The sequence below is a fragment of the Pseudophryne corroboree genome, chromosome 5 (genome assembly GCF_028390025.1).
Source record: "Pseudophryne corroboree isolate aPseCor3 chromosome 5, aPseCor3.hap2, whole genome shotgun sequence".
In the NCBI taxonomy this organism is placed as follows: Eukaryota; Metazoa; Chordata; class Amphibia; order Anura; family Myobatrachidae; genus Pseudophryne; species Pseudophryne corroboree.
The window spans coordinates 110,983,322-111,004,720 of record NC_086448.1 but is presented as its reverse complement, the minus strand read 5'-3'; the positions used below and the strand labels follow the sequence as shown (position 1 = coordinate 111,004,720).

General features: G+C 48.0%; 1 protein-coding gene and 1 long non-coding RNA gene across 9 annotated transcripts in view; one reads left to right on the top strand and one right to left on the bottom strand.

The window, feature by feature from the left end:
• The window catches only part of LOC134927308 (uncharacterized), a 134,563-nt gene extending 132,935 nt beyond the window's left edge, over positions 1-1,628 (bottom strand). For both annotated transcript variants that reach the window (XR_010177603.1, XR_010177604.1), the window contains exon 1: positions 1,536-1,628. This is a non-coding gene — a long non-coding RNA (uncharacterized LOC134927308). The remainder of the gene's footprint in view (positions 1-1,535) is intronic.
• Positions 1-21,399, top strand: part of NEBL (nebulette) — a 463,458-nt gene that overhangs the window by 342,644 nt on the left and 99,415 nt on the right. For 4 of the 7 annotated variants that reach the window (XM_063921562.1, XM_063921561.1, XM_063921560.1 and 1 more), the window contains exons 10-12: positions 2,625-2,729; positions 15,445-15,549; positions 15,672-15,779. The exons of 2 other annotated variants lie outside the window; for them this stretch is intronic. In XM_063921562.1, coding sequence (XP_063777632.1) covers positions 2,625-2,729; positions 15,445-15,549; positions 15,672-15,779 — 318 coding nt within the window. Of the gene's footprint in view, positions 1-2,624; positions 2,730-5,510; positions 5,523-11,026; positions 11,042-15,444; positions 15,550-15,671; positions 15,780-16,143; positions 16,160-18,342; positions 18,374-21,399 lie in introns of all 7 variants that reach the window. One more of the 7 variants, XM_063921565.1, reaches the window with a different exon arrangement.

Genomic DNA, 21,399 nt, shown 5'->3' with positions numbered 1-21,399 from the left:
CTGCCCTTGCTCCGCCTCCACGTAACCTTCCTCATCAAACATGTCGACACAGCTGTACCGACACACCGCACACACACAGGGAATGCTCAGACTGAGGACAGGACCCCACAAAGTCCTTTGGGGAGACAGAGAGAGAGTATGCCAGCACACACCATAGCGTTATATAACACAGGGATTTTCACTGCTAATAAGTGATTTTCCCAATAGCTGCTTTTTTGTATTGATTTGCGCCAAAATTTATGTGCTCCCCCTCTCTCTTTAACCCGTCTTGTACCTGGATACTGCAGGGGAGAGCCTGGGGAGCTGCTTCCAGCGGAGCTGTGAAGGGAAAATGGCACTGGTGTGCTGAGGAAGAAGGCCCCGCCCCCTCAGTGGCGGGCTTCTGTCCCGCATTTCATGTAAAAAATGGCGGGGTTTTTTACATATATACAGTGCTAGACTGTATATATGTATGTTTTTGTGCCAAAGGTACCTCAATTGCAGCCCAGGGCTGATTTTCCCAATAGCTGCTTTTTTGTATTGATTTGCGCCAAAATGTATGTGCCCCCCCTCTCTTTTTAACCCGTCTTGTACCTGGATACTGCAGGGGAGAGCCTGGGGAGCTGCTTCCAGCGGAGCTGTGAAGGGAAAATGGCACTGGTGTGCTGAGGAGGAAGGCCCCGCCCCCTCAGTGGCGGGCTTCTGTCCCGCATTTCATGTAAAAAATGGCGGGTTTTTTTACATATATACAGTGCTAGACTGTATATATGTATGTTTTTGTGCCAAAGGTACCTCAATTGCAGCCCAGGGCGCCCCCCCCCCCCCCAGCGCCCTGCACCTTACAGTGACCGGAGTGTGTAAGTGTGCTGGGAGCAATGGCGCACAGCTGCGGTGCTGTGCGCTACCTTAATGAAGACAGGAGTCTTCAGCCGACGATTTCGTCGTCTGTTCTTCTGGCTCTGCAAGGGGGACGGCGGCGCGGCTCCGGGAACGGACGATCGAGGACAGGTGCCTGTGTTCGAACCCTCTGGAGCTAATGGTGTCCAGTAGCCTTAGAAGCACAAGCTAGCTGCAAGCAGGTAGGTTTGCTTCTCTCCCCTTAGTCCCACGTAGCAGTGAGTCTGTTGCCAGCAGATCTCACTGAAAATAAAAAACCTAATAAATACTTTCTTTTCTAGTAAGCTCAGGAGAGCCCACTAGGAGTACCCAGCTCTGGCCGGGCACAGATTCTAACTGAGGTCTGGAGGAGGGGCATAGAGGGAGGAGCCAGTGCACACCAGATAGTACCTAATCTTTTTTTGGAGTGCCCAGTCTCCTGCGGAGCCCGTCTATTCTCCATGGTCCTTACGGAGTTCCCAGCATCCACTAGGACGTCAGAGAAATCCGGTATACACACACATACACCAATAGCAAAATACATACACACCCCCATAGCAAAACACACACACATACACCCATAGCAAAACACACACACACATACACTCATAGCAAAACACACACACACAAAACTAAATGCACACACACACAGCCAGCATTTACATGTGTGTACAACATACTTTGCACCTCCTGGCTCCTGAAAGGCTCCTCACTGCGGCTGAGCCGACATCTCCTCCTCACTCTCCACACACACTGCTTCCGTGACTGTCCCTCCTCCCTCCCCTTTCTCCCAGCATGCAGCAGTGGCAGGGACCAGGAGGAAGCTGCAGCAGCGCGGTGCTGAGATGAAGCAGGGTGATGAGCTCACCCTTCTCACTTGCTGGCGCTGTGCGCTCACATCAAGGTCAGCTTCCTCCTGTGCTAAGGCCTGCAGGGCAGCGGCGGCAGTGTGTAATGAGTCGGTGTGACTCATTACACTGCTGCCGGCTGTGGGCCCTTTCTTAGCGCTGGGCCTTGGTGCATTGCACCACTTGCACTGGTGCAAGTTCCGCTGCTGGGCTCCTTCTTAGTGACGGGTGACCGAGTGAAGCAGTGTAATGTCACACTGCAGCACCCGGCTCCTCTCACTGTGAAGCAGCTGACATTTTGATGTCACCCCCTGGAAGGGTGACACTCAGGAGCGACCTGCACCCCTCTTGTGATGTCAATCTGAAGATCTCAGTGGGTTCTGTGACAGCATCATTTATGAGCAACTGGGGTACAGGAAAAAGTGTTCATGCTGGGTACCGAAGAAACTCACAGAGGATCATTGGAACAAATGCTTATGGGGACTATGTGGAAAAATAATCTGTACCAGGCCATACTATTGATTATATGTATACAGTATTTAGTAGTTGAATACATTTACGAAATGAGAGGTCTTATTGTCCTTTATTTATTGAACCACCCTCATACATACTATAGGTCCTAATTCAGGCCTGATGGCAGCAGCAAAATATTTCTCTAATGGGCGAAACCATGTGCACTGCAGGGGTGGCAGATATAACATTTGCAGAGAGAGTTAGATTTGGGTGGGTTATATTGTTTCTGTGCAGAGTAAATACTGGCTGCTTTATTTTTACACTGCAATATAGATTTCAGGTTGAACACACCCCACCCAAATCTAACTCTCTGCACATGTTACATCTGACCCACCTGCACTGCACTGTAACAGTGTTCTAGTGACTGCTGAATCTGGGTCACCCCATCTTAGCATCTCTCTTTTTCAGGTGAATTATAGGAAAGACAAGCAGAGAATACACGACCCATCTGTAGATCTCCCAAACTTACTGTACTTGGAGCACGTTATGAAGACCAGCAAGATGCAGAGCAATGTAAGCACATGGGTGAAAGACATTAGCTTTGCTTACACATATGTAAAACATTGGCGCTGATGTAGATTAGGAAGTGTACACGTTTGCGTAGCGTATACGGGGCCAGATTCAGAGATGTACAGAAACTCCAATGGTTTGCAGCACATTGCTGATGTCTTCAGATCTGCGCATGTGCAAGTTCTGTACAGTGTATATACAATAATCTGTCAGTCTAACAGTCGCATTGCCCCCTAAGCCACAGCAGGATTGACACGCTGTGGTTGTATGGGGCGGGAAGGGGTGACAGTGACCAGCGTTCCAAAAACAGCTGCATCACCGGCCATCCTGAGTGTACTGAGGGTTACTCAGATAACTGATGGTCATGCAGAGAGGATCCGATGCTGTGTCTTTGGATGCAGCAGCGGATCACAGAAGCCGGGAGGAGACGTCTATTTACACAGGTCACCTCCTGTGGTATTATCATATGTAAGCTCAGTACGCTGTATTAGAGTTACACAGATTTCTATAGGATTCATAGTTTTAATTTCAGATCATATGGTATTATCACAATTGCATTCCATTGTTTCACAGAGTTGCTTGTTGAAATACATATTCTATATAGAAGCATAAATTACATACTGTATAGTCATATATTTGCCGTGTTTGCACTATGCAGTTATGCCAATTTTGACACTTCATATTTAGGGGGAGTTCAATTGCGGGTAAAGGGTGCAAATAGCCATTTCCGCAGTGTTTAAATGCCAGCAACGGCACTGCATCTCGCACCCCTCACCCACCCGGCCCAAATGCCATATTCGCTCAAAAGTGCTCAATACCCTATGGGGCAGCGAACACTTTTGTGTGAGTTTGGGCTGCCGTAAAGTACGGCTATTACCGTGCTGACTCGGCCTGACAGATATAGTCTCCCAAACTGAATTCACCTCTTAGCATCAACTTGTTAGCAAATACTAAAAGATTTTGGCCCTCATTCCGAGTTGTTCGCTCGCTAGCTGCTTTTAGCAGCATTGCACACGCTAGGCCGCCACCCTCTGGGAGTGTATCTTAGTTTAGCAGAATAGCGAACGAAAGATTAGCAGAACTGCTACTAAATAATTCCTTGCAGTTTCTGAGTAGCTCCAGACCTACTCCTAGATTGCGATAACCTCAGTCCATTAAGTTCCTGGTTTGACGTCACACACACGCCCTGCTTTCGGCCAGCCACTTCCCCGTTTCTCCAGCCACTCCTGCGTTTTTACCTGGCACGCCTGCGTTTTTTAGCACACTCCCTGAAAACGGCCAGTTTCTGCCCAGAAACACCCACTTCCTGTCAATCACACTACAATCACTCGAGCAATGAAAAAACGTCGCTTGACCTTGTGTAAATCGACTAAGTTTTGTGTTAAATAACTTAGCGCATGCGCGCTGCGTACCATGCGCATGCGCAATTTCCACCTAATCGCTCCGTTGCAAAAAACGGCAACGAGCGAACAACTCGGAATGACCACCTTTGTCCCAAAACTGCCTGTACTCCACACTTAACAGTTTCCAATAATGATTAAGGCCACATGGGGGCACTGTGTCACAATGTATTCATTGTTTGATCTTCCTTTATGAGAAGTAGAACTAACTTCTTGTAAAAGGTCGATTTTATGGGAAATTCAACTAACTGGTACAAGCAAATACACTGTATGGATTATTTTTTACAATACTAAATAGCAATTTTGCTTTTTTAAAGTAGTGAATAGATTCTGCATTTTTTTTGAATTATCTCCCTGTTATATTAATAGGGTTCCTATTTTCGGTTAGTACAGCAGCCCTAATAGAATAGAAATGATAAATAATAAGTAAATGAATAAATAAGTCTATGAAATTTGCCCTTTCCCATATCTGCATTGTGATATGCTCTCTCATTCCACCCACTGTAGAGCCAAAATCATGTGTTGATAACGTATATTAATATTTAAAATAAGATTTTACTTACCGATAAATCTATTTCTCGTAGTCCGTAGTGGATGCTGGGGACTCCGTCAGGACCATGGGGATTAGCGGCTCCGCAGGAGACAGGGCACAAAAATAAAGCTTTAGGATCAGGTGGTGTGCACTGGCTCCTCCCCCTATGACCCTCCTCCAAGCCTCAGTTAGGATACTGTGCCCGGACGAGCGTACACAATAAGGAAGGATTTTGAATCCCGGGTAAGACTCATACCAGCCACACCAATCACACCGTACAACTTGTGATCTGAACCCAGTTAACAGTATGACAACGTAGGAGCCTCTGAACAGACGGCTCACAACAATAACAACCCGATTTCTTTGTAACAATAACTATGTACAAGTATTGCAGACAATCCGCACTTGGGATGGGCGCCCAGCATCCACTACGGACTACGAGAAATAGATTTATCGGTAAGTAAAATCTTATTTTCTCTAACGTCCTAGTGGATGCTGGGGACTCCGTCAGGACCATGGGGATTATACCAAAGCTCCCAAACGGGCGGGAGAGTGCGGATGACTCTGCAGCACCGAATGAGAGAACTCCAGGTCCTCTTTAGCCAGGGTATCAAATTTGTAGAATTTTACAAACGTGTTCTCCCCCGACCACGTAGCTGCTCGGCAGAGTTGTAATGCCGAGACCCCTCGGGCAGCCGCCCAGGATGAGCCCACCTTCCTTGTGGAATGGGCCTTGACAGATTTAGGCTGTGGCAGGCCTGCCACAGAATGTGCAAGTTGAATTGTGCTACAAATCCAACGAGCAATCGTCTGCTTAGAAGCAGGAGCACCCAGCTTGTTGGGTGCATACAGTATAAACAGCGAGTCAGATTTTCTGACTCCAGCCGTCCTTGAAATATATATTTTCAATGCCCTGACAACGTCCAGCAACTTGGAATCCTCCAAATCGCTAGTAGCCGCAGGCACCACAATAGGCTGGTTCAGGTGAAACGCTGACACCACCTTAGGCAGAAAATGAGGACGCGTCCGCAGTTCTGCCCTGTCCGAATGGAAAATCAGATATGGGCTTTTATACGATAAAGCCGCCAATTCTGACACTCTCCTGGCTGAAGTCAGGGCCAGTAGCATGGTTACTTTCCATGTAAGATATTTCAAATCCGCCGATTTGAGTGGCTCAAACCAATGGGATTTGAGAAAATCCAAAACTACATTAAGGTCCCACGGAGCCACTGGGGGCACAACCGGGGGCTGTATATGTAGTACTCCTTTTACAAAAGTCTGGACTTCAGGAACTGAAGCCAATTCTTTCTGGAAGAAAATCGACAGGGCCGAAATTTGAACCTTAATGGACCCCAACTTGAGGCCCATAGACAATCCTGTTTGCAAGAAATGTAGGAATCGACCCAATTGAAATTCCTCCGTGGGGGCCTTCCTGGCCTCACACCACGCAACATATTTTCTCCAAATGCGGTGATAATGTTGTGCAGTCACCTCCTTCCTGGCTTTTACCAGTGTAGGAATGACCTCTTCCGGAATGCCTTTTTCCCTTAGAATTCGGCGTTCAACCGCCATGCCGTCAAACGCAGCCGCGGTAAGTCTTGGAATAGACACGGTCCCTGCTGAAGCAGGTCCCGTCTTAGAGGTAGAGGCCACGGATCTTCCGTGAGCATCTCCTGAAGTTCCGGGTACCAAGTTCTTCTTGGCCAATCCGGAGCCACGAGTATCGTTCTTACTCCCCTTTGCCGTATAATTCTCAGTACTTTTGGTATGAGAGGCAGAGGAGGAAACACATACACTGACTGGAACACCCACGGCGTTACCAGAGCGTCCACAGCTATTGCCTGAGGGTCTCTTGACCTGGCGCAATACCTGTCCAGTTTTTTGTTGAGGCGAGACGCCATCATGTCCACCTTTGGTTTTTCCCAACGGTTCACAATCATGTGGAAGACTTCTGGATGAAGTCCCCACTCTCCCGGGTGTAGATCGTGTCTGCTGAGGAAGTCTGCTTCCCAGTTGTCCACTCCCGGAATGAACACTGCTGACAGTGCTATCACATGATCTTCCGCCCAGCGAAGAATCCTTGCAGCTTCTGCCATTGCTCTCCTGCTTCTTGTGCCGCCCTGTCTGTTTACGTGGGCGACTGCCGTGATGTTGTCCGACTGGATCAACACCGGATGACCCTGAAGCAGGGGTTTTGCCAGGCTTAGAGCATTGTAAATCGCTCTTAGCTCCAGTATATTTATGTGAAGAGACATCTCCAGGTTTGACCATACTCCCTGGAAGTTTCTTCCCTGTGTGACCGCTCCCCAGCCTCTCAGACTGGCATCCGTGGTCACCAGGACCCAGTCCTGTATGTCGAATCTGAGGCCCTCTAACAGATGAGCACTCTGCAACCACCACAGAAGAGACACCCTTGTCTGTGGCGACAAGGTTATCCGCTGATGCATCTGCAGATGCGATCCGGACCATTTGTCCAGCAGATCCCACTGAAAAGTTTGTGCGTGGAATCTGCCGAATGGAATCGCTTCGTAAGAAGCCACCATCTTTCCCAGGACTCTTGTGCATTGATGCACAGACACTTTCCCTGGTTTTAGGAGGTTCCTGACAAGTTCGGATAACTCCTTGGCTTTCTCCTCCGGAAGAAACACCTTTTTCTGAACCGTGTCCAGAATCATTCCCAGGAACAGCAGACGTATCGTCGGGGTCAATTGAGATTTTGGAAAATTCAGAATCCACCCGTGCTGTTGCAGCACTATTTGGGTTAGTGCTACTACGTCCCCCAGCTGTTCCCTGGACCTTGCCCTTATCAGGAGATCGTCCAAGTAAGGGATAATTAATACGCCTTTTCTTCGTAGAAGAAACATCATTTCGGCCATTACCTTGGTAAAGACCCGAGGTGCCGTGGACAATCCAAACGGCAGCGTCTGAAACTGATAATGACAGTTTTGCACCACGAACCTGAGGTACCCTTGATGTGAAGGGCAAATTGGGACATGCAGGTAAGCATCCTTGATGTCCAGGGACACCATAAAGTCCCCTTCTTCCAGATTCGCTATCACTGCTCTGAGTGACTCCATCTTGAACTTGAATTTTTGTATGTACAGGTTCAAAGATTTCAGATTTAGAATAGGTCTTACCGAGCCGTCCGGCTTCGGTACCACAAATAGTGTGGAATAATACCCCTTTCCCTGTTGTAGGAGGGGTACCTTGACTATCACCTGCTGAGAATACAGCTTGTGAATGGCTTCCAATACCGTCGCCCTGTCTGAGGGAGACGTTGGCAGAGCAGACTTTAGGAACCGGCGAGGGGGAGACTTCTCGAATTCCAACCTGTAACCCTGAGATATTATCTGCAGGATCCAGGGGTCCACCTGTGAGTGAGCCCACTGTGCGCTGAAATTCTTGAGTCGACCCCCCACCGCCCCTGAGTCCGCTTGTAAAGCCCCAACGTCATGCTGAGGGCTTTGCAGAAGCCGGGGGGGGGGCTTCTGCTCCTGGGAAGAAGTTGCTTGGTGCACTCTCTTACCCTTTCCTTTGCCTCGGGGCAAATATGACTGTCCTTTCGCCCGCTTGTTCCTATAGGAACGAAAGGACTGCGGCTGAAAAGACGGTGTCTTTTTCTGTTGGGAGGGGACCTGAGGTAAAAAGGTGGATTTCCCGGCTGTTGCCGTGGCCACCAAATCCGATAGACCGACCCCAAATAATTCCTCCCCCTTATACGGCAATACTTCCATATGCCGTTTGGAATCCGCATCACCTGACCATTGTCGCGTCCATAAACTTCTTCTGGCAGATATGGACATCGCACTTACTCTCGATGCCAGAGTGCAAATATCCCTCTGTGCATCTCGCATATATAGAAATGCATCCTTTAAATGCTCTATAGTCAGTAAAATACTGTCCCTATCCAGGGTATCAATATTTTCAGTCAGGGAATCCGACCAAACCACCCCAGCACTGCACATCCATGCAGAGGCGATGGCTGGTCGCAGTATAACACCAGTATGAGTGTATATACTTTTCAGGGTAGTTTCCAGCCTCCTATCTGCTGGATCCTTGAGGGCGGCTGTTTCAGGAGACGGTAACGCCACTTGTTTTGATAAGCGTGTGAGCGCCTTATCCACCCTAGGGGGTGTTTCCCAGCGCGCCCTAACCTCTGGCGGGAAAGGATATAATGCCAATAACTTCTTTGAAATTAGCAGTTTTCTATCGGGGTTAACCCACGCTTCATCACACACTTCATTCAATTCGTCTGATTCAGGAAAAACTACAGGTAGTTTTTTCAGACCCCACATAATACCCCTTTTTGTGGTACATGCAGTATCAGAGATATGTAAAGCCTCCTTCATTGCCGTGATCATATAACGTGTGGCCCTACTGGAAAATACGTTTGTTTCTTCACCGTCGACACTAGATTCGGTGTCCGTGTCTGGGTCTGTGTCGACCGACTGAGGTAAAGGGCGTTTTACAGCCCCTGACGGTGTCTGAGACGCCTGTACAGGTACTAACTGGTTTTCCGGCCGTCTCATGTCGTCAACTGATTTTTGTAATGTGCTGACATTATCACGTAATTCCATAAATAAAGCCATCCATTCCGGTGTCGACTCCCTAGGGGGTGACATCACCATTACCGGCAATTGCTCCGCCTCCACACCAACATCGTCCTCATACATGTCGACACACACGTACTGACACACAGCAGACACACAGGGAATGCTCTTATCGAAGACAGGACCCCACTAGCCCTTTGGGGAGACAGAGGGAGAGTTTGCCAGCACACACCCAAGCGCTATAAATATATAGGAACAACCCTATAGAAGTGTTGTCTCCCTTATAGCAGCTTAATATATATCAAAAACGCCAAAAAAAGTGCCCCCCCCTCTCTTTTTTACCCTGTTTCTGTAGTGCAGTTCAGGGGAGAGTCCTGGGAGCCTTCCTCGCAGCGGAGCTGAGCAGGAAAATGGCGCTGTGTGCTGAGGAGATAGGCCCCGCCCCCTATTTCGGCGGGCTCTTCTCCGGAGTTTGTGAGACCTGGCAGGGGTTAAATACATCCATATAGCCTCAAGGGCTATATGTGATGTATTTTTTAGCCAGAACAAGGTATTCTCATTGCTGCCCAGGGCGCCCCCTGCAGCGCCCTGCACCCTCCGTGACCGCTTGTGTGAAGTGTGTGACAACAATGGCGCACAGCTGCAGTGCTGTGCGCTACCTCATGAAGACTGAAAAGTCTTCTGCCGCCGGTTTCTGGACCTCTTCGCTTTTCAGCATCTGTAAGGGGGTCGGCGGCGCGGCTCCGGGACCGGACTCCATGGCTGGGCCTGTGTTCGATCCCTCTGGAGCTAATGGTGTCCAGTAGCCTAAGAAGCCAATCCATCCTGCACGCAGGTGAGTTCACTTCTTCTCCCCTAAGTCCCTCGTTGCAGTGAGCCTGTTGCCAGCAGGACTCACTGAAAATAAAAAACCTAACAAAACTTTTACTCTAAGCAGCTCTTTAGGAGAGCCACCTAGATTGCACCCTGCTCGGACGGGCACAAAAACCTAACTGAGGCTTGGAGGAGGGTCATAGGGGGAGGAGCCAGTGCACACCACCTGATCCTAAAGCTTTATTTTTGTGCCCTGTCTCCTGCGGAGCCGCTAATCCCCATGGTCCTGACGGAGTCCCCAGCATCCACTAGGACGTTAGAGAAATTGTATTACCAAAGGATAAAATAGCAAAACAACTTCTAGAACAATAATCAGAGGTAATATCAAAGGATATGAGTGGGTTTACAGATTTTTCATGCTGTATTTAATAAAAATGAGAAAAGCTGTAGATAACAATATCCTTTACTATATTAATATTTTATGCCTTCAAGTATATGGTGATACTGTTCATTCATAGGTATGTGTACAAACATATAATGTCACATAGGTGTATGTTTCCTGTGCACTACACATGACGCTGGGTTATTGCCCATGGTATGCGTAAGTACAGACCTGAGACTGTGCAAATGCTATATAGGCCTGGGATACGCAGGCTTCATTGTTAGGGCCAGGGCTAACAAAATAGGCAGGCCCCCCTGCCCCCCCAATTCAAGTCGTCATAAATAGCACAGATTATGTACTATAAATAGACAGTTTTATTATAAACAAATATTGTTAAATAAAACAATGGTATAAATCAGGTAAATCAATACAAGATTTGTGATATGTGCAGTCTCTTGTGAGGATACATTATATTATATTAAACAGTCTCTGCAGGGTGGCACATCATTCAAAAAGCTTTGTTTTACAGCAGCTTATAATTGATAGACAGCTAGAACACAGTAGCAAGTGACAAGAAATGCTGTTATAAAATGGAGATGGATCCTAGCAGTCCTGGTGAAGAGGAGCAGCAGCCTGTGGTGTGTTACATGATTTTCTTGTCACCAGCTATTATCTAACTATCAATTATAAGCTAAAAGTTTTTTTTAATCAAATAATCTGTTTTAAAACCTTTAAAAAAAAGGGGGGCGGGGAGGGGGTGCCAGGTGTGGTGGCCTGTGAGAGGCATTTGTGGTAACACAGCACAGGTTATACAGTGCAATATACCATACAAACCTGGTCTTGCTGTGTCTTCTGTCCGTCCATCCGTCACACTCTCCGTGTCCCACTCCTCTGCTCAGTCCTGCGGGCCGGCTCCAGCCTCCTCTTCTCTTCCCCATCCGTCACATCAAGGTTCACTCGCTTCCAGGCCACTCCGTACACCGCTCCTCAGTGCAGCCGCTGCGACGGGCGGCAGCTCCTCTTCACTGGTGCGGCGTGACATGACGTCACACCGCGCTCTACAACAAACTTTATTTACAGGAGAGCGACAACTGTGCTGGCTTCTCCTGCAGGAACTGCTGTACGGGGGCTGGGCGGTAGCCTGCGGCACAGCGTCGGCGGGAGAACAGGCAGGGGCAGCAATAGCAGCCGGTGGTATGAGTGGCCTGGGCCATCCACTCTCTGTGAGAGTGGCCGGGCCCGGGACAAGTGATGGCGGGCCTGGTTAGGGCATTAGACTGCGCTTATACTTATATGGTCAGTTTGCATTTTATATCTCATCTGAATTTCTTTATGTATATATTTACCTGTTGGCTACAGGGAGATCAGGTGTGTTAGAGCATACTTTACAGTTAGTATTATTCGTGCTATTGGTACAATACATTTACAGAATCCCCTTGGTCATCTGATGATCCATGGGTGCCTTAGGTTCAGGGACACAGCGTGGGCTGCGTGCAGAGTGCTGGGTTCTCATGCTCCAGTTGCTTAATGCTGTTTGGATGCTCCACAGGTGCCAGGCTATTTTCCTGCTCAGCTGGAAGTCTGAATCACAGCTGAGCAGATATACAGTAGCATTGGCTCTCAGTGTTCACATATCTGCTGCAAATAATATTAACACACCTCCTTCCTCCACGCCGTTCCATGCCTGAATGAGTATCATGTGCTCTTCAGACAATGGCCCTCATTCCGAGTTGATCGCACCAAGCAACCTTTTGCTGCTGGTGCGATCAACTAATCTCCGCCTATGGGGGAGTGTATTTTAGCATAGCAGGGCTGCGTTCGCTTGTGCAGCCCTGCTACGCTAAAAAAGTTTTGTGCAAGTTAAGAGTAAGGCTGGAGCTACTTACCCTGTGCGACGGATCCAGCGATGAAGGTCCCGGCTTTAACGTCAGACATCCGCCCTCCGTTCGCCTGGACACGCCTGCGTTCGGCTGACCACTCCCCCAAAACGGCATCCAATGGTGAGTATCCGCCCAGGAACGCCTCTCCGCTGTCAATCTTCTTGCGGTCACCGCTGCAACCGCTTTCTTCGTAGTCAGCATTGTTGCAGTTGCCGGGCAATGACGCGCGTTAGCATTACGGTCCCCGCATGTGCGCAGTAGTGACCCGGTCGCAGCTGTGCGAACGAAAGCACACTGCGATCGGGTCGGAATGACCCCCAATAAGCCTAATTCAGACCTGATCGCAGCAGCAGATTTGTTCTCTAATGGGTAAAACCATGTGCACTGCAGGTGGGGCAGATATAACAAGTGCAGAGAGAGTTAGATTTGGGTGGTTTATATTGTTTCTGTGCAGAGTAAATACTGGCTGCTTTATTTTTACACTGCAATTTAGATTTCAGTTTGAACACACCCCATCCAAATCTATCTCTCTCTGCACATGTTACATCTGCCCCACCTGCCTGCACATGGTTTTGCCCAATTAGAGAACAAATATGCTGCTGCGATCAGGTCTGAATTAGGCCATTTAGCCTGCAATGAGCTGTGAGCAGTGATGAGATTTCAGAACTATAGATTTACTGTAAAATGACAATTTGTTTTAAGACTAAACCATCTTGTGTTTGCCTTACAGAAATTTGCTGCTAAATATAGAGGCTATGGGGGTCATTCCGAGTTGTTCGCTCGCTAGCAGTTTTTAGCAGCCGTGCAAACGCTATGCAGCCTCCCACTGGGAGTGTATTTTAGCAAAAGTGCGAACGAAAGGATCGCAGAGCGGCTACAAAATTATTTTGTGCACTTTCAGAGTAGCTTCAGACCTACTCAGCACTTGCAATCACTTCAGACTATTCAGTTCCTCTTTTGACGTCACGAACACGCCCTGCGCTCGCCCAGCCACACCTGCCTTTTTCCTGCCATGCCTGCGTTTTTCCGAACACTCTCTGAAAACGGTCAGTTGACACCCAGAAACGCCCACTTCATGTCAATCACTCTGCGGCCAGCAGTGCGACTGAAAAGCTTCGCTAGACCTTGTGTAAAGCTACATCGTTCGTTGTAAGAGAATGACACGCAAGCGCATTGAGCCACATACGCATGCGCAGAAGTGCCGATATTTTGCCTGATCGCTGCGCAGCGAACGAAAGCAGCTAGTGATCAACTCGGAATGACCCCTATGTCACCAAAATTTTATCGCTGCAGTAATTCATTGCAGGCTATTACATTTGGACCTGGGAGGATGGAAATGGACTGTGACATTATAGCACCGGATGGCGGTTATTAGGTCGACATGAGTTAGGTCGACATTCATTGGGTCGACCATGTTTGGTCGACATGCATTAGGTCGACATGATCACTAGGTCGACATGGAAAAAATTAGACATGAGTTTTTCACAATTTTTTTCATTTTTTTACCTTTTTCATACTTAACGATCCTCGTGGACTACAATTGGGAACGGTAACATGTGCTGAGCGCAGTGGTAGCGGAGCGAGGTACCATGCGAGGGGTTACGGTGCACTAATTGGGATTCCCCGTCACTTTTCGAAGAAAACTACACCAAAAAATATGTATACCTAGATCATGTCGACCAAACGTGGTCGACCCAATGTATGTCGATCTAACTCATGTCGACCCAATGAACCACACCCTATAGCACCACACTCCCAGCCCATCACAGATATGGCAGCAGGCAGCAATCAGCCACCCCCCATTCCCTGCACTAGGTAGTCGGCGCTGCAGCCGCTGCTGGTTGCCATCGCTGCTGCTTCCTTCCAGCACTGATAGCGCTGTACGGTGATGCAGCAGGAGGCGTCTATTACGAGTAGATGCTTCCTGCTGCAGTAGTGATCAGACCTGCGTCCTAGGATGCAGCATCGGATCACTGATTCACCATTGTGCAACTTGCAGCACTCATGGGGACATGCAAGCCACCCGTCGCAGAGGCCAGGAAATCTCCGTCCAACAGACACCGGAGGCCGTCGCCGCCCCCTCCCCACCCCTCAGATGACAGCAGACTGTTAATCGCTGACCGTCTGCTGCCATCCTGTTACCTTCATCACATGACCTGTTCGTATACATGCAGAACGGGTCCTGCACATGCGCAAACTAGCGGTAGTCAGTACTTTGGCTGATCTGAATAACCCCCTGATTTAGGACTAACAAGCAAATCAGTGAAAGTCTGAAATACAACATCTGAAATTCATACAATTTATTTTGCGCTGTAGTAAATCCTGGTGCACACGGTGCAGATCTCTCTGCAGGGCAGATAAATGCCTGGATCCTCAGAGCGTTAATCTGATCACTGTGCTCCCTGTACACACTGAGATATTTTTATTTTTGTTTCTTTCACCCCACAATGGAAACATAGGGGTAAATTTACTAAGGTGGGATTTTTTTTTTTAGAACTGGTGATGTTGCCCATAGCAACCAAACAGATTCTATCTATTATCTTCTAGAAGCAGCTAGATTGTTAAGTAGAATCTGAATGTTTGCTTTGGGCAACATCACCAGTTCTAAAAAAAATTCCCACCTTAGTAAATTTACCCCATTGTGTTTTTTTTTTAAAAGAAATCCAGGAGTAAGGTGGGCCATACATCTCACCCACAATTCCTTGTGCTGCCAATGCTGATCTGTCAATCTGTGATCGAAAATGCAGATCAGTTGTCATCGATGACCCGTGATCCGTTGGGGAATCTGCAATATACAGTATGTTAAAAATCCCTGACTCACTGAGCCCGATCATTTTTTGGTTGGAATCGGCGAATCAAGTATTTCCAGCATGTTGAATTTCCCCGATCCCCTGACCCAAAGATCCCCTGACCCAACGATCAGGAGAACATGCAATTTCCGTGATAGCTTCCAGATGTATGAGCTCTATAAGTTTAAAGAATTCTGCCCAGATTGGCCAAAATAAACAAAACATTTTTTAACTAAATGCACAATGATGAGAGAGAGTTTGTGACTCCTTTGTGTTTTATTTTTTTAATTGTACATTTTCACAAGTTAAAAAATACAAGAGGTTTTTAAAGTTTTTGTGAGACATCACATCAATGATTTCTATGTCTTTCAGAAAATGTATAAGAAACAATTCGAAGAAAACAAGGGAATTTATCATTTTGCGTTAGATACAGCAGAGCAGATACATCATAAAGAAAATGCTGTACTCCAGAGTCAGGTATTACACACAATACAACTGTAAATAATACGTTTAGTTTATCTCTTCAATCATGTTATTACACTTGGATAAATCATTCTGTTACTTTATTAAGCAAATGAATATTGAATTTTATTCTACAGGTTAAATACAAAGAAAATTATGAGAAATCAAAAGGGAAATCCATGCTTGAATTTGTTAACACCCCATCATACTACATTTCAAAAGAAGCTCAGAAATACCAGAGTGAGGTTGGTACAATGTTGGCGCACTTACATCATTAGTATAGACAGGATACAATCTAAGCGCACAGTTATAAAGCACAAACTCTTTTTACTAAAGGGGTACTCGGGTTTCCAGTCACATTTTATCCAAGGTCTCTCATGTAGTTGAATAGCTGGGGTTCCTCAGTCGCCATTTGCCAACTACAGTACATACAACCAGCAGAGCCCGGACTCTGTATGTTTGTCAGCTCTCCATGATCTGTTCTGCATATTATTCATAGAATAGTCAGTATTCGCCTACTTATGTATTTCTTCTTTCACTCTCCTTTTCTAACTGTTTATATCTTCTTTCACACTTATGTAACGAGATGGAAAGGAACCAGTAAGGGAGAATCAGTCGTTTGGGGGTATCCAATTGAAAAACAAGGGGGTTTTCACATTATTTTACATTTTTTTAGTGCCCATTTTTTCTCTGACGTCCTAGTGGATGCTGGGAACTCCGAAAGGACCATGGGGAATAGCGGGCTCCGAAGGAGGCTGGGCACTCTAGAAAGATTTATGACTACCTGGTGTGCACTGGCTCCTCCCACCATGACCCTCCTCCAAGCCTCAGTTAGATCTTGTGCCCGGCCGAGGTTGGATGCACACTAGGGGCTCTCCTGAGCCCTTAGAAAGAAAGTATAGATTTAGGTTTTTTATTTTCAGTGAGACCTGCTGGCAACAGGCTCACTGCAGCGAGGGACTAAGGGGAGAAGAAGCGAACTCGCCTGCTTGCAGCCGGATTGGGCTTCTTAGGCTACTGGACACCATTAGCTCCAGAGGGATCGACCGCAGGCCCAGTCCTTGGTGTTCGGTCCCGGAGCCGCGCCACCGTCCCCCTTACAGAGCCAGAAGCAAGAAGAGGTCCGGAAAATCGGCGGCAGAAGACATCAGTCTTCACCAAGGTAGCGCACAGCACTGCAGCTGTGCGCCATTGCTCCTCATGCACACTTCACACTCCGGTCACTGAGGGTGCAGGGCGCTTGGGGGGGGGCGCCCTGAGCAGCAATAAAAACACCTTGGCTGGCAAAAATACCACAATATATAGCCCCATAGGCTATATATGTAGTAAATACCCCTGCCAGAATCCAGAAAAAAGCGGGAGAATAGGCCGCGGAAAAGGGGCGGAGCTATCTCCCTCAGACACACTGGCGCCATTTTCTCTTCACAGTGCAACTGAAAGAAAGCTCCCCAGGCTCTTCCCTGTAGTTTTCAGGCTCAAAGGGTTAAAAAGAGAGGGGGGGCACTAAATTTAGGCGCAATATTGTATATACAAGCAGCTATGGGGGAAAATTCACTCAGTTATAGTGTTAATCCCCACATTATATAGCGCTCTGGTGTGTGCTGGCATACTCTCTCTCTGTCTCCCCAAAGGGCTTTGTGGGTCATGTCCTCAGTCAGAGCATTCCCTGTGTGTGTGCGGTGTGTCGGTACAGCTGTGTCGACATGTTTGAGGAGGAGGCTTATATAGTGACGGAGCAGATGCCGATAAATGTGATGTCGCCCCCTGTGGGGCCGACACCAGAGTGGATGGTTAGGTAAAAGGTATTAACCGACAGTGTCAACTCCTTACATAAAAGGGTGGATGACGTAACAGCTGTGGGACAGCCGGCTTCTCAGCCCGTGCCTGCCCAGGCATCTCAAAGGCCATCAGGGGCTCAAAAACGCCCGCTTATTCAGATGGCAGACACAGATGTCGACACGGAGTCTGACTCCAGTGTCGCCAAGGTTGAGACATATACACAATCCACTAGGAACATCCGTGACTTGATCCCGGCAATAAAAAATGTGTTACGCATTTCTGACATTAACCTCTAAAAATGGGTTTTTATGTTTGGGGAGAAAAAGCAGGCAGTGTTTTGTTCCCCCATCAGATGAATGAATGAAGTGTGTGAAAAGCGTGGGTTCCCCCTGATAAGAAACTGGTAATTTCTAAAAAGTTACTGATGGCGTACCTTTTCCCGCCAGAGGATAAGTTACGCTGGGAGATAGCCCCTAGGGTGGATAAGGCGCTCACACGGTTGTCAAAATAGGTTTGGCACTGCCGTTTTAGGAACGGCCACTTTGAAGGTGCCTGTTGATAAAAAGTAGGAGGCTATCCTGAAGTCTGTATTTACACACTCAGGTACTAGACTGAAACCTGCAGAGCGTGCTGCTGCAGCGTGGTCGGTGACCCTGTCAAACATACTAGTTTGCTAACATGAGAACATATTAAAGACGTCGTCTTATATATGAGGGATGCACAGAGGGATATTTTGCCGGCTGGCATCCAAAATGAATGTAATGTCCATTCTGTCAGGAGGGTATTAGAGACCTGTCACTGGACAGGTGATGCTGACCTTAAAAGGCGCATAGAGATTCTGCCTTATAAGGGTGAGGAATTATTTGGGGATGGTCTCTGGGACCTCGTATCCGCAGCAACAGCTGGGAAGAAATATTTTTACCTCAATTTTCCTCACAGACTAAGAAAGCACTGTATTATCAGGTACAGTCCTTTCGGCTTCAGAAAAGCAAGCGGGTCAAAGGCGCTTCCTTTCTGTACAGAGACAAGGGAAGAGGGAAAAAGCTGCACCAGTCAGCCTGTTCCCAGAATCATAATTCTTCTCTCGCTTCCTCTGAGTCCGCAGCATGACGCGGGGGCTCCACAGGTGTAGCCAGGTACGGTGGGGGGCCGTCTCAAAAATTTCAGCGATCAGTGGGCTCGCTCACAGGTGGATCCCTGTTTCATTCAAGTAGTATTTCAGGGGTACAAGCTGGAATTCGATATGTCTTCCCCCCGCCGTTTCCTCATATATGCTTGCCGACAACTCCCTCAGGCAGGGAGGCTGTGCTAGAGGCAATTAATAAGCTGTATTCCCAGCAGGTAATACTTAAGGTGCCCCTACTCCAACAAGGACGGGGTTACTTACTATTCCACACGGTTTGGGGTACCGAAACCGCATGGTTCGGTGTGACCCTTTTTTATATTTAAAATCCTTGAACACATACATAAAAAATTCAAGTTCAAGATGGAATCGCTCAGGGCGGTTATTGCAAGCCTGGACGAGGGGGATTACATGGTATCCCGGGACATCAAGGATGCTTACCTGCATGTCCCTATTTACTATCCTCGCCAGGAGTACCTCAGATTTGTGGTACAGGATTACCATTACCAAGTCCAGACTCTGCCGTTTGGACTGTACATGGCACCGAGGGTGTTACCATGGTAATGGCCGGAATGATGATACTCCTTCGAAAAGGGGAGTTTTTAATTATCCCGTACTTGGACACTCTCCTTATAAGGGCGAGGTCCAAGGAGCAGTTGCTAGTCGGGGTAGCACTATTTTGGAAAGTGCTACAACAGCACGGTTGGATTCTAAACAGTCCAGAGTCACAGCTGGTTCCTACGACACGTCTACTGTTCCTGGGGATGGTTCTGGACACAGACCAGAAATAAGTGTTTCTCCAGGAGGAGAAAGCCAAGGAGCTGTCATCTCTAGTCAGAGACCTCCTGAAGCCAAAACAGTTATCGGTGCATCATTGCACGCGAGTCCTGGGAAAAATGATAGCTTCCTACGAAGCAATCCCATTCGGCAGGTTCCATGCAAGAACTTTTCAGGGGGACCTGTTAGACAAGTGGTCCGGGTCGCATCTTCAGATGCATTAGGCTGATAACCCTGTCTCCAAGGACCAGGGTATCTCTACTGTAGTGGCTGCAGAGTGCCCATCTTCAAGAGGGCCGCAGGTTCGACATACTGGACTAGGTCCTAGTGACCCTGGATGCCAGCCTTTGAGGCTGGGGGGCAGTCACACAGGGAAGAACCTTCCAGGGACTTTGGTCAAGTCAGGTGACTTCCCTACATAAATATTCTGGAACAGAGGGCCATTTACAATGCCCTGAGTCAGGCAAGGCCTCTGCTTCAAAACCAGCCGGTCCTGATCCAATCAGGCAACATCACGGCAGTCGCCCATGTAAACCAACAGGGCGGCACAAGAAGCAGGATGGCGATGGCAGAAGCCACAAGGATTCTCCGATGGGCGGAAAATCATGTGTTAGCACTGTCAGCAGTGTTCATTCCCGGAGTGGACAACTGGGAAGCAGATCTTCTCAGCAGACACGACTTCCACCCGAGAGTGTGGGGACTTCATCCAGAAGTCTTCCAAAGGATTGTACACCATTGGGAAAGGCCACAGGTGGACATGAAGGCGTCCCGCCTCAACAAAAAGCTATAAAAGATATTGCGCCAGGTCAAGGGACATTCAGGCGATAGCTGTGGACGCTCTGGTAACACCGTGGGTGTACCAGTCGGTTTATGTGTTCCCCCCTCTGCCTCTCATACCAAAGGTACTGAGAATAATAAGAAGGCGAGGAGTAAGAACGATACTCGTGGTTCCGGATTGGCCAAGAAGAGCCTGGTACCCAGAACTTCAAGAAACTATATATCAGAGGACCCATGGCCTCTGCCGCTCAGACAGGACCTGCTGCAGCAGGGGCCCTGTCTGTTCCAAGACTTACCGCGGCTACGTTTTGATGGCATGGCGGTTGAACGCCGGATCCTAAAGGAAAAGGGCATTCCGGAGGAAGTCATTCCTACGCTGATTCAAGCCAGGAAAGATATTACTGCAAAACATTATCACCGCATATGGCGGAAATATGTTGCTTGGTGTGAGGCCAAAAAAGGCCCCAACAGAGGAATTTCAACTAGGTCGATTTCTGCATTTCCTACAAGCAGGAGTGTCTATGGGCCTAAAATTAGGTTCCATTAAGATACAGATCTCGGCTCTGTCGATTTTCTTCCAGAAAAAATTAGCTTCAGTACCTGAAGTTCAGACATTGTAAAAGGAGTGCTGCATATTCAGCCCCCAGTTGTGCCTCCAGTGGCACCTTGGGATCTCAACGTGGTGTTGAGTTTCTTAAAATCACATTGGTTTGAACCACTAAAAACCGTGGATCTAAAATATCTCACGTTGAAAGTGGTCATGTTATTGGCCTTGGTTTCGGCCAGGCGTGTATCAGAATTGGCGGCTTTGTCATATAAAAGTCCTTATCTGATTTTCCATATGGATAGAGCAGAATTGAGGACTCGTCCCCAGTTTCTCCTTAAGGTGGTATCAGTTTTTCACTTGAACCAACCTATTGTGGTGCCTGCGGCTGCTAGGGACTTGGAGGATTCCAAGTTACTGGACGTAGTCAGGGCCTTGAAAAATTATGTTTCCAGGACGGCTAGAGTCAGGAAAATTGACTCACTATTTATCCTGTATGCACCCAACAGGCTGGGTGCTCCTGCTTCTAAGCAGACTATCGCTCGCTGGATCTGTGACATGATTCAGCAGGCGCATTCTGCGGCTGGACTGCCGCATCCTAAATCAGTGAAAGCCCATTCCACAGGGAAGGTGGGCTCATCTTGGGCGGCTGCCCGAGGGGTCTCGGCTTTACAACTTTGCCGAGCTGTTACTTGGTCAGGGGAAACACGTTTGCAAAATTCTACAAATTTGATACCCTGGCTGAGGAGGACCTTGAGTTCTCTCATTCGGTGCTGCAGAGTCATCCGCACTCTCCCGCCCGTTTGGGAGCTTTGGTATAATCCCCATGGTCCTTACGGAGTTCCCAGCATCCACTAGGACGTCA